Source organism: Rhinoderma darwinii, chromosome 1 (assembly GCF_050947455.1).
Source record: "Rhinoderma darwinii isolate aRhiDar2 chromosome 1, aRhiDar2.hap1, whole genome shotgun sequence".
Lineage (NCBI taxonomy): Eukaryota > Metazoa > Chordata > Amphibia > Anura > Rhinodermatidae > Rhinoderma > Rhinoderma darwinii.
In genome coordinates, this window is record NC_134687.1 from 556,407,924 (window position 1) to 556,420,923 (window position 13,000).

Genomic DNA, 13,000 nt, shown 5'->3' on the forward strand with positions numbered 1-13,000 from the left:
TCTCCTAAATTGACCAGTGAAATGTATGGTTTCCATCTGCAGCTAATCTGCTTTGTGTGAACATACCCTTTTTGTTCTGTGTTCGACTTTTACTGTTGATCCTCTGAGGTTGTCTGTGTTGGTCCGAAGTGGCTGCTGATAGACCTACCAATCCAATGTGTACATAACCGTAATAGAAAATCATGAGGAATGTTATCATTCTAAAATATCCCTATAACACCAAAGATGCTGTTACTTTCTGTTAACCGATATCCTAACACATCACGTCTGTATTAATAGTATTAAAATCTCTCATGCATTCATCGTGGTGAAAAAAGTGACTGCATACTTAGCTAAATGACTACCATTTCATGTACAGATATTTGATAAGCTAATAGACCTCACACAGGATTGGCTTTGTGGTACGCACATCTCCGCTCCAGGTGGGACCCATACAAATTATATAAATGTCTGTTCCCGCCAAAATAGTCAACAATCTAATGTGTATAGGGCTGTATCTGCCATCTGGAAAGGAAGAATCGGGCTTGTTGTATGTCCACATGTACCGATGAGTCCTCCCTCTAAACCCGACATCTCCTGAGATGTGAGGCGTGAGATGTTAAACATCATGTAAATAAAAAAAAATATACCTCCTACAGGTGCCATCCATCGTCCTTCAACACATGTTAAAAAAAAAAACATTCTGGATTCAATTTAAGAGAAGTTAAAGGGGTATTCCCATCTTTGACATTTATGCCATATCCACAGGAATATGTCACAAAATGTTCGCTAGATATGGGTTTCACCTGCTGCGACCCGCACCTATCTCTAACACATTGTCTGGCTCGCCAGCCACTGTCTGACAAGGTGGCGGGGAGTATGGAAGGAGCCGATCCCTACGTGCTACGTGGTTTCCGTAACTCCTATTCACTTCTATGGGAGTTACGGAAACGGCATAGCTCCGCTAACTGCAATGTTTCCGTATCTCCCGGTCACCTCAAAGGCAAGGTTAGGCTACTTACTCCTGGTGTGTGTGTGTGTGTGTGTGTGTGTACACAATCGCAATACGAAAAAAGCTTTCCACGATACAAAAAAACTTTCCCATTGTTGTACAAATGTATTACTGAGATGCCATGTGACGGCCACATGAAAATGTTATGAACGTTGCATGTACATGTGACTTGGTGATAGTTCCTGTTTATAGGGACACCCCATAAAGTCAGCCTTTGGTCCCAGCCGGTGATGGGTCTCCGTTTTGTAAAGACTTGGTATAACTAGGCTTGCACTCTCACCGTCTTATTAAACGCTTATCTATTGCAATCTTTACAGATTAACCCTGACACTATAGTGGAGGTGTGGAAGGGAAATCGCTATAATGAAGAGCTGTACAATGTGACATCTGCGGGCTTGTCTGCTATCCTCTCAGCCCCCTGGTACCTAGATTATATTAGCATTGGCCAGGACTGGCAGAAATACTACAAAGTTGAGCCGCTAAGTTTTAATGGTTTGTTAACATTTTTAATATTCAAAATATTACTAATTTTGGTTTCCTTTTTTTTTTTTTTTTAACTCATTCTATACTTGGGCCACAAGTTACCAACTTCTAAACTGTCTAATAATTAACCCCTTCACCCTTTTTATGAAGCTAATCTCATTATCTAAAGAGCAGCATTGATCTCTGGCACCACTAACTAAAAAATAACCAAGGCTAGGCCTACACGGTCACTTTTGTTGCTCATGAATCCCGGCATTACCATGACGGCAAATTAGGTCAGTTTGTGGGCATCATAAAAAAAAAAATGTAATCTTCCCCCCACCCTCCCTTCAGTGTGTTGTTTTTTTTTTGTTGTTTTTTTTTGTTCCCAGTACGTCTTTTTCTCCCTAGCTGCTGAATATCCTATGATGCCACACTCCGTCCTAAATCACAGAAGCCATAGCCTAAACTTTGCGCAAGTTGGCTTCGTTTGTATGTGTGATGGAAGGAACTGTTTTTAAGAAGGCCTTACTGGAAGGAGCAGAAATAGCAGAGAAAGTCGGTTTTGGTTTAATTTAAACAGCCCCAAAATGATATGCTGATTATTCAGATAGATATAGAGCGAGAGAGAGCTAATACATGCACTAATTTTTCAACAAACCCTGCATAAATTAATAGTACAAGCGAATATAAGATCTTACAAAGCTTATCTTATTAGAGAAAAATTCCTCTTTCTCCACTCATCCGGCTTCCCATCCACTCCGTACTAATTGTTCACTCATTCTGAATTTACTGCTTATTCAGTCTCCTCAAGACCTGATGGACTATATGCTCACTGAGGGGTCAGGTTACATCTGCCCATAAAAGTCTGTGGATAGGGGAGGAGGAAGCAGGAGCAAAGTGAGCGAGAATCCGAGACATGCAGACGCTGCAGTGGCTTCTTGTAAACGTAATTTCGCCTCTGTGCTGGATACACAGCTGCAACATGGAGATAATACAGTAGTAATGAGCAGTTTCTGAGGGTGTTCTACAAATAGGAGAGCAAGATGTCCTCTTCTATATGTGTGCAGTTTATAGAAGATGTGATCGCTGTTAGGCTCCGCCTACTAGCTCTGAGAATTAGAGAGGGCCGCAAGAGGGGAAAAAAATGCAGAATACAAGTCATATAATGGCCAGAAATCGTGTTATTCCTCATGTACACACGTATGACTGTTTATTCTGGAATGTCACCTGAAAGGTTTGGTATGCTTTACATCTTGGAGCCCCTGTTTTCCAGAACACTGCCTTGGCTTGAGTGGTGTAACGGCTCATAGTTAAAGAGGCTCTGTCACCAGATTTTCAAACCCCTATCTGCTATTGCAGCAGATCGGCGCTGCAATGTAGATTACAGTAACTTTTTTTTTTTTTTTTTTTTTTTTTTTTTAAAACGAGCATTTTTGGCCAAATTATGAGCATTTTTATATTTATGCAAATTAGCCTTTCTTAAGTACAAGTGGGCGTGTATTGTGTGTGTACATCTGGGCGTTTTTTTACTTCTTTTACTAGCTGGGCGTTGTGAATAGAAGTGTATGATGCTGACGAATCAGCATCATCCACTTCTCTTCGTCAACACCCAGCTTCTGGCAGTGCACAGACACACAGCGTGTTCTCGAGAGATCAGGGGGGGTGCCCCCTGAAAGAAGCTAACACTTTAAATGCTGCAGTCGCCATTGACCGTGGCATTTAAAGTGTTAAATGGGCGGAATCAAAGTGATCTTTGATTCCGCCCGTGCAGTGAGGTGTCGGCTAACAGTCGTCACCCGCTGTGTATGGAACGAGCTCAGCCCGTGAGCTCGCTCCATACTTCCCCTTAACCCTTATCACGTACAGTTATGTGATAATGCGTTAAGGGGTTAATGCAGCAACATTAGGCTGTGTTCACATTTGTTAGAGGCTCCACCACTGCAGATTGTCAGCGCTATTCTTCCCATTTAAATGGTGGGAACCTGACTGAGTCATTGGAATCTGTCGGGTACTGGTGGGCAGTGTGGTAGGATGGGTTAGGCAGTGCATAGTGATTTGTTATAAACTGAAACCACAGCAGGTGTGAACAGAGACCGAAAGAGGTAATATATCTGGATAACTACACCCGATAAATTAATGACGTATGTGACGTGTTCTGTTGTAATCGTCCATTTTCTTCTACCTCTAAGTGCGCGGTGTTATCTATATATTTTGTCAAAGCTCCACATTGCTTAAAAACATCTGTCTGTTCTTGCTTGTCTTCTTGGCTACCAATGTGTTATGGCCTTGCCCATATCTGTGAATCGTCTTTTTAGACTGTAATGTTTCCCAATAGCCTTTTGTTCAGGTCCTCAGCAGCCACGACCAGGGCAAATCTTAACTTTGTCGGCTTCTTCTAACCCTGCTGATTCTTTTCTATGCCACCTGCGAAGTACTCTGCAGAAATGACGGTCTCTGCATATTCCATTATCAAGGGCTCCATATTGGGTGTTTGGCTTAGAATCCCCCAATGAAGCCCTCTGGTTTTCTGACCTGAATGATGTATGTAGTCTTGCTCTCTTTTGCAGGTGTGAGATGAAGTGGCATACTTTCTTAAATAAAGCTTTAAATCCCCCAGTTGAAACCAGACACGGTTGTTGAAGTTTGGAAGGAAAGCGATTATCAGCAGGAGATGGTGGCGGTTACTGCTGCTGGGTTTCAGGTCCTTCTGACAGCTCCCTGGTACCTAAACCGCATTTCCTATGGTCAGGACTGGATAAAAGCCTACGGTGTTGAGCCAACAAACTTTAATGGTGTGTTCTGGTGCCACTTTACCAAAACAAATGTATCTGCATGTGGCGTGTCAGCACTTTAAGAAATCATTGATTGAGGAGCAGCAAGTTCTGAACTTTTTAGTTAATCATTGTGAGATTTTACAACAACTTTTCGAACAGTGAAGGGTTTACATATTTATTTTATTTATCTTGCCTTAAGCAATTTTTTTACAAGTTGTGTAGCACGTTTGTGTGCAGGCCAATAAGTTTAACTAAAAGCTTGTGTATGTTCACACGTGTAAAAGTATGCGAGATTACGATGTAACCTGTCATTTCAAACGAGGTTACGCTTGCCTTGCTGGAATCTCAGAGAAAAGATTCAGAAGTGGTCAGGATTCTGAATACACATCACGTCCTGGCTGGAGGTAATGTATATTCATTGTCAGGACACTGCAGTAATGTTTGTGTATGTGGCTGCACATAACGATATAACTATATCGCTACCTGCAGTGTAAATGAATGGAGAGAAGTGCATGATGCTGATTGGTCAGCGTCATACACTCCCCTGTACAACGCCCACTTGGTCGAAAGTAAAAACACGCCCACTTGGGCATTAAACTCATTAGCATACATCTAAAAATTGCTCAAAGTGGTGAAAATAGATAGTTTTTCTAAATAATAAGCATTACTGTCACCTACATTACAGCGCTGATCTTATATAGGAGATGGGGCACTTATAATGTGGTGACAGTGTCTCTTTAAAGCCTATAATATGGAGGAGTTTGAAGAGTCGACCTCTTTTTAATACTTTTCTCTATTGCAATTTACTGAAAAGAAACAACCAGGCTGAATACTGTACAGTGATGGATCTTACAAACTGGCTGTCTGTTTAATGTCAACTATATATTTTTTTTTTGTTTTAATGAGGTTGCGAAGGTTGGACATTTCCTCTTTAACATGTGAGTCTGCAGGAGAGATAATGAATAATAGAGCAAGACTCTCCCATAAAATCATCAACATTGCTTGGCATCCATTGTATGAACTCCAGTAGCACTTGGCTCTGATTTGAATCTTTTTCTTTTCCCTGGCCCGAAGTTGCCTTTCTTTGCCTGTGTCACGTTTCAGGGAGCGGCTCTGTATAGTGAAGGGTGAGGTAGTGTGGAGGATTACAGGTTGTGGTAATTTCTCATGGAAAAGTTCTCAAACTAGATGAGCCTTCTCTTGGTGGTCAATAGAAGACTACAAACTATTCTGTTATCCTCTACACTGAAAACATATGTAGAAAAGCACATTATCATGCTGCTAGTAAGAATTATATATATATTTTTTAAATGGTTTAAGTGAAGTGTCCGCAAGATTGAGTTTAAAGCGAGGAAACGATATAAAACCTCATTGTAACCTTGGTGAATTAGGCTGAATGCTATCTTCTGTCTTGACTACGTCCTTTACGCTTCATAGTAATGAGCTTTTTTGTTATAGGTAATCCTCAGCAAGCCCTGCAACGCACAACCACATCTCTGTAAGGCTGGATTCACACGAGGATGTTCGGTCCGTAAAGGACGGAATGTATTACGGCCGCAAGTCCCGGGCCGAACACACTGCAGGGAGCCGGGTTCCTAGCATCCTAGTTATGTACGACTCTAGAGTCCCTGCCTTGCTGCGGGACAACTGTCCCGTACTGTAATCATGTTTTCAGTACAGGACAGTAGTTCCACGGAGAGGCAGGGACTCCTTGCATTGTACATAACTATGATGCTAGGAGCCCGGCTCCCTGCAGTGTGTTCTGTCCGGGATTTGCGGCTGAAATACGTTCCGTCCTTTACGGACTGAACATGCTCATGTAAACCCTTTGTGAAAACTCTACTGTGGGGAGTTGTCTGTCTAAAAATTATTTCTCTTGTGAGGGTGCTGTACAGAATTTGGATTGTGAACATTTACGCAAAGGATATTTTAGTGTGAGTGCTTTTTTTTTTTTTTTTCTCCCTCACTTTTCAAGTTGTGAAACGTAGATCTATTTCTGTAATGGAGGCATCGTGCACAGTCGTACTATGTGCCCATTACGTGCTGTGCTTTTACCTGCTCGTACTGTACCGCTTGGCCATAAAGATTCTATTCCAAGTATAATACCCCATTACCAAATTGAATAATGTCAAACATGATGGGTCACGTGTGCATATCCTATTTAAGAACTGCGCAGCAATAGGATAAAAACGCTCGTTAAATCTACGTGAATGTGCCCTAGTCACATGATGCCTACTACCGGATGCCAATAACTTAAATCGTGAGACAGCTGGGGACTGACCTTCAGAATTCTAGTTGCCCTGCTAGTACAACTTTGCTTAAAAATTCTAGATCTTACAGCTGCTGATGGATTCCGTCTTTCTGATCCTGCCTATCAGTTTTCCCTGATAGTCGCTGACTCAAGCCTTACCATAATTTGATATATTCATATACTTTCAAAGGTTACGTCATGAAATCTCTATAATCTCAACGCTAAAATCACATCTGTCAGAATTTATTTAATTTTTTTCAGGTTTTCTTTTCTGAACCGATTTTTTTTTTTTTTTTTTTTTGTGTGAGAATCTGCGAGACAAAAATCATTTTATACTCCATCCCATGCTGTGTATTTCCCAGTAGAACCATTGCTTCTAGAGGACAATATGGTGCCGATCAGGGGCACCACACAAAGTACCTACAGCTTCACCATACTGAACTATAGATACCTTGTACTGCTGAACGTGCTCCCTTAGCCGTCTTGGGCCCCCACCCCCCTTGTCCCTGGTAATAGGTTTTTTTTTAAACCCTATTTTTATTAGAGTTTTTGCATATGCAAGTTCGGACAAGTAGCCCTTTCATTTACAGTACATTTAGCATGTAAAATTGTTACAAATCTGTCATATTCATCCGGTCTGGCGCATGAGGATTTTGATGGATTTCGTTGTTTGCCGCAGGCACCGCACAGCAGAAGCAGCTTGTGATTGGCGGTGAAGCTTGTTTATGGGGAGAGTTTGTGGACGCTTCAAATCTCATTCCAAGATTGTGGTACGTTGAATCAGAACTTCTCTTCATTTACAAGTATAACTTGCAGATTTCTGACTAATAGAATTGCTGAATTGGTACCAAATAACGGACTACAAGAGCTTCGAATGTCTCCTGCTGTCCTTACCTTCAATATTGTGAATGAAAACCTCCACTGAGGACACCAATTTATGCATTTTAATGACCATGACATTATAACTGTCCAAAAAAAATGTATTGATATTGCTCTTATTAATCTAGGCCCAGAGCCAGCGCAGTCGCAGAAAGACTTTGGAGTAGCAAAGATGTGACCTCCGTGGGGGATGCCTATAACAGACTTGGCAAACATCGTTGCCGTATGGTCAGGTAAATCCACTTTTCTCTAGAAACTCCCAGAGAATTGAAATGTCATGCCCACGGGTATCCAGTTAGAGCTTACTACTGTATTCTGCTCACGTGTCCCTGCACGCTATAGGTTTACATAGTAGAACTTGTGTAGCATCAAATGTTGCTTACTTCGCTTGGTTTACAAGGGTTTTACAAAAATAGTAAAGGCGTTGCCTGCATTGAAAACTTCTTCATGTATCGCGGTTTGCTTTGCAACCAGTAGATGGATTAAGGGGCTTTTAGATCCGATTCAATAATCTGTTATCAGGACTCCAAATCCACCTCCGACGAAGCTTTAAAAAAAACTGCATGCAAACCAGTATTTGGACTTGTTCCACCAACTTAAAACCCAGTTTCCCCATACATGTGGACCTGTAATATTTAGAGTCAGTGGGGTCAAATCATGCCTCATCCATGTGACAAGTCTATATGGCGGCACACAGTGTTCCTATAGCGGTGTACATCTTTGAGCTTTTACAGAACAGTTACATGCCTGTGTTCATGAGTGCTATTAAAAGCATCTTTTCAGCGGTGATTTTATTTTTTACTTCTGCCTGATAAGGGTTTCAGTCGTATGGACGGGATTTGCAGCTGTTCTCACACGGCACAGTTGGGCTGTGGTCTTTGCTACGCAGCTGAAAACCACATGCATTTTTTTTCAACGAGGTTCTCAGCCGCACGGCAAAAAAAACATGGCACGAAAGCACTGACGGTATTTGATAAGTCCTGGTATTCTTGCACAGATTTAGGACTGTTTACCACGGGTCTGATACGCTGCGTAGAAATCACACCGCGTGTCCAACCTGAAACCCGCAATACTTTCAGTCCGAAAAACCGCACCACAATGTAGTGCGATTTTTCAAACGGAATTTCCGCTGTGAAAAAAAGTGCTCATACTTACCCCCTCCGTCTTCTCTGCACGTAGTCCGGCTTCCTACGATGACGTTGCCGGCCATGTGACGCTGCAGCCTGTGACTGGCTGCAGTGGTCACATGGGATGAAACGTCATCCCAGGAGGCCGGACTGCAGGAAGGCAGGCATTCTGGGTAAGTATGATTTATTTTTATTTATTTTTCTTGGTTTTCGCTGCAATTACGCTGCAAAAGTCTCAACACTTGGCTTTCCCTTGTGGGCTTTACATCCCCATTGAATTCAGTGGGGAAAACCCGCATCAGAAAAATCAACAAAAACGCAGCATAAGTAGACATGCTGCAGGATTAAATTGAAAACCGCAGGTCAATTAACGTTTACGCTGCGTTTTCTAAATTTCATCCACTTTGCAGATATTGTAAATGCTGTGGAATTTCTGCATAGAATTCCGCAGCGTTTACCCTACGTGGGACTCAAGCTTTACTAATGATGTATAGTATACACGAAAAGTAGGAAAAAAAAAAAAAAGTCCACTCACCACATTGCAGTCTGGTTACCACGTCCTATATTTTATGTGTGCAAACGGACAGAAGTCTGTCCTGAGGTAGGTGGATATCCATAGAAGTGAAAGGGCCCGGCCCCCTATATAGTAAGCTACCTCGTGTGCCGGACCTATTTCATTACTGTGGTGTATGCTGTATGATAAATTATTGGGCACTTTTCTCTTCCTCATACCACCAGTTGGCATAGTAGACATCCGTTAGGTTCAAGGTAAAAACAAAGCTGGACTTTTTTTTTTTTTTTTTGTTTTTTTTAAAAGCGGTTTTTATAGTGTTTTTATTATGGGCCTCAAGCACGCAGTGGTTTAAACCCGGTAGTGTCTGTTTTTAGTATTAGACCATTTGCTTTATCAGATTGCTAGTGCCCAATATTCTAAATGATTAAATACTTTTTCTATTTTGGTTGTATTTCTCCTAGGCGCGGAATCTCTGCAGAGCCGCTGTACATAGGATACTGTGAGCACGAGATCAATGTTTAGAAACGAAACAAGACGGGGAAGGATGCTGCATTTTGGGCCAAATATACTGTAACAATCAGTGTGATTTTTATCTTGTAAAGCTTTAAATAATCGTGATTTACCTACTGAAAACATTTTAGTTTCATGTAATAAAGTCTTAACCATTTAAACCACAGGTTACTGTAATTTCACACCTATACGGAAACTGCAGCAAGGGGTTCACAATTCTAGTAGTGCGGCACCTCACTTGTACTAGATCTCTGGCTAGTGGTCACTTCATGATATATGATATTGGGAGAGCACTTGGTTTCTGCAATTCCCATAAACTTTATTGGAGACTAATTACACATCGTAGCAGAGCGGTGTAGTGTACCTCCAAACCAGTGGCGTAACTACCACTGTAGCAGCTGGGGGCCCGCAGCATGAGGGGGCCCTAGCAGCCGCTATGGCTGCTACAGCGCGACGCCACTGAACACTATGGCAGAGTAGGGAGGTATCTCCCCGCTCTGCCATTAAACAAAAGACATGTATCCCCTATCCACAGGATAGGGGATACATGTGTGATCGCTGGCATTGATAGGGAGAACAGGGGACTTTCAGTCCCACGAAGTTCTCCATCACAAACCTCGGACTTCCGGGATCTGTGTCGGCAGCTCCGTAGAAATGAATGGAGCGCCGGTCGCGCTTATACACATGCGTGACCAGCGCTCCTTTCATTTTTATTGAGCTACGCAGATGCCGGAAGTCAGAGGTTAGTCATGGAGAACTTCAGGGGACTTTCGGTCCCCCGTTCTCCCTATCGCTGCCAGCGATCACACATGTATCCCCTATCCTGTGCATGTCACTGCTTGATGTTTTTGGAGCAGTTTTGATTGACTATAGAAAAACTGCTCAAAACAGCTGAAAATCAGGAGCTATTTTCCCTTAAACGGAAAAAGAGAAGGGGGACCCAGCTGACTGGCAGGCACATTAATGTCAAAGAATTCAACAAATCTGCGGTTAGGCAGAAAGGATTTGCCCTTGTTTCCAGCCAGCTACAAAAAGTGTAAGGTAAACTAAAATGTAACTTTTATTAGATATCATTAAATAGGTAGGTCAACCAAAACAAACTACACACTGATTTAAAAATAAGCCAATGCTCACTGGCAGTAAGGAATCTGCATACTGAGAATGCACAAGATCAGTGCAGTGTAATTGATCAGCATTTGAGAAGCGTCTGCAGTACGCTCAAAGCGCTGAATAGGATAGTGACAGTGATTAGCTGTCAGTGAAACATTGCATTAAAATATAACCGGAAGCCCCCCTGACATGTTTCGCTACGGACGTAGCGCCTTCAGCGGTTCAATTGGGGCTACTAACGGTGTGTTAAGATTCCACCATTTTTAAAGCCTCGGGCCGCCATTGCAGTGGGTGTCGGTCCGTGAGGACCCAATGAAAAGAGGCTAGACAGACCAGCCGTCATCGATGAGACGGACAGGTCATGAGGCCAATCAGAGTGGCCAATAGACTGCACCAATTCGAGGTCCAGGAGAGCGCGCCTGCGCACAGAAGATCGGCATACACCGGGAGAAGAGCAGTACGAGAAAACAGAGTGCGCATGTCTGCGCACTTATAATCTCGGAAAGGGAAAAAAGCAACCAGGTAAGTACAATAGAACTACATGGAGCCAGAGTGATAAAGGATCCCTATACTTGATCAGTCAAGGATTGCACCACAGAGCAGTGTATGTAAATGAGCAAAACTAAGTCTATACTTCTGTTTGAGAAAATGACAGAATGAAGAATAAGGTGGATGTGAAAACATAAATAAAAATAATGTGATGGGCAGTTATGAGCAGTGAGTATTATGTGTATCAGTGTATGATAAAAAATTAATTGATAAATTAGTGAGACAGTGATAAGAAAGTGCTCACATATTAGGGAGCTACAGAACAGAGTGATGAGACTAAGGCTGGGTTCACACGTGGCGGAATTTCACTTGAATTCCGCTGCGGACACTCCGCAGCGGAGCCGTTTCTGCATTGACTTCCACTTCTATTTAGAAGTGTTCGTTTAGACGATGCGTAAAATTGCGCTGCGGAGCGGAATTTGGTGTCCGCAGCATGCTCTGTCTGTTGCAAAGCAGTGGCGGACTGGTTGCGGAATTTCTCCATTGACTTCAATGGAGATTCTAAGTTCCGCAATGAAGTCCGCAGCTGTCATGCACATGTTATGTGTGCTGTGGATGCGTCTTGCTTTTTTGCCATGACATTTCTTCATTCTGGCTGGACCTATGTATTTCTAGGTCTACAGCCAGACTGAGGAAGTCAATGGGGCTCCCGTAATGACGGGAGCGTTGCTAGGAGACATCAGTAAATAGTCACTGTCCAGGGTGCTGAAAGAGTTAAGCGATCGGCAGTAACTGTTTCTGCACCCTGGACAGTGACTACCGATCCCAATATACAGCAACCTGTCAAAAAAATAGAAGTTCATACTTACCGAGAACTCCCTGCTTCTGTCTCCAGTCCGGCCTCCCAGGATGACGTTTCAGTCTAAGTGACGGCTGCAGCCAATCACAGGCTGCAGCGGTCACATGGACTGCCGCGTCATCCAGGGAGGTCGGGCTGGATGCCGAAAGAGGGACGCGTCACCAAGACAACGGCCGGTAAGTATGAAATTCGTTTATTTTCACTAGGGAAAGTGCTGTCCCTTCTCTCTATCCTGCACTGATAGAGAGAAGGGAAGCACTTTTCCCGCAGTCCGCAGCACCTAGTCCGCATCAATTTACTGCACATTTTGGGCAGATCCGCAGCCGTAATCCGCAACGCGGATTATGTGCGGCATTGATGCGGACAGTGTCTGCAGAAATCCGCCACGTGGGGGCATGCCCTTAGACAGTGCTTATGAAATTGGCTGGGCATATATAGGAGAATTAAAATGAAGTGGGTAGGTGAACATGTGCGGTGCGCTGTATGTAAAGATGAATGATCGTATAAGGTCCGTGGAAGACTAATTTTAAGGCAGTCCAAAAGAAGGATATAGTATCCGAAATGACGTATCCAAAGCAAAGGGGTGGACTGGACATCCCAGATATAGATCTAGGACTGTAAAAACGCCAAGAAGTGGATTACATTGAGGAATAATACCTATTTGTCTCTAAATTGGATATATAATATGCATATTCAAGTATATTATACCTGTTTGATATGACAGATCAGTAATGATCAAGGAAGTAGATAAGCTACTATAATCGGGAGGAAGTAGGAAAATTACTGTTCTCGAAAGAACAGAGATCTATAAAACTGTGTCCCTTCCATCATAGAAAGGCTGCATAGGTGAAGCCCTCATTGAGACCAAGGGGGCTCAAGGACCTCAGCCTATGGATCCATCGAGCTTCTTCCTGGAGGAGTTTCTGATCAAGATTACCTGCTCTGGGGCCCAATTTTAGTTGGGTGATCCCCCAAATTTGAAGATTTTTTTAATGTTCCCATTGTGTGTAGCTCTGATGTGTCTAGCTAAT

At 42.8% G+C, this 13,000-nt stretch overlaps 1 protein-coding gene across 2 annotated transcripts in view; it reads left to right on the plus strand.

Moving 5' to 3' along the window:
• The window catches only part of HEXB (hexosaminidase subunit beta), a 42,545-nt gene extending 32,881 nt beyond the window's left edge, over nucleotides 1–9,664 (plus strand). Inside the window, exons 11-14 of one of the 2 annotated variants that reach the window (XM_075838247.1) lie at nucleotides 1,309–1,483; nucleotides 7,161–7,251; nucleotides 7,489–7,593; nucleotides 9,463–9,664. In XM_075838247.1, the coding sequence (XP_075694362.1) occupies nucleotides 1,309–1,483; nucleotides 7,161–7,251; nucleotides 7,489–7,593; nucleotides 9,463–9,523 (432 nt within the window). In that variant the 3' untranslated portion in view covers nucleotides 9,524–9,664. Of the gene's footprint in view, nucleotides 1–1,308; nucleotides 1,484–4,073; nucleotides 4,249–7,160; nucleotides 7,252–7,488; nucleotides 7,594–9,462 lie in introns of both variants that reach the window. The other variant, XM_075838256.1, reaches the window with a different exon arrangement.
• The last annotated feature ends 3,336 nt before the right edge of the window (nucleotides 9,665–13,000 follow it).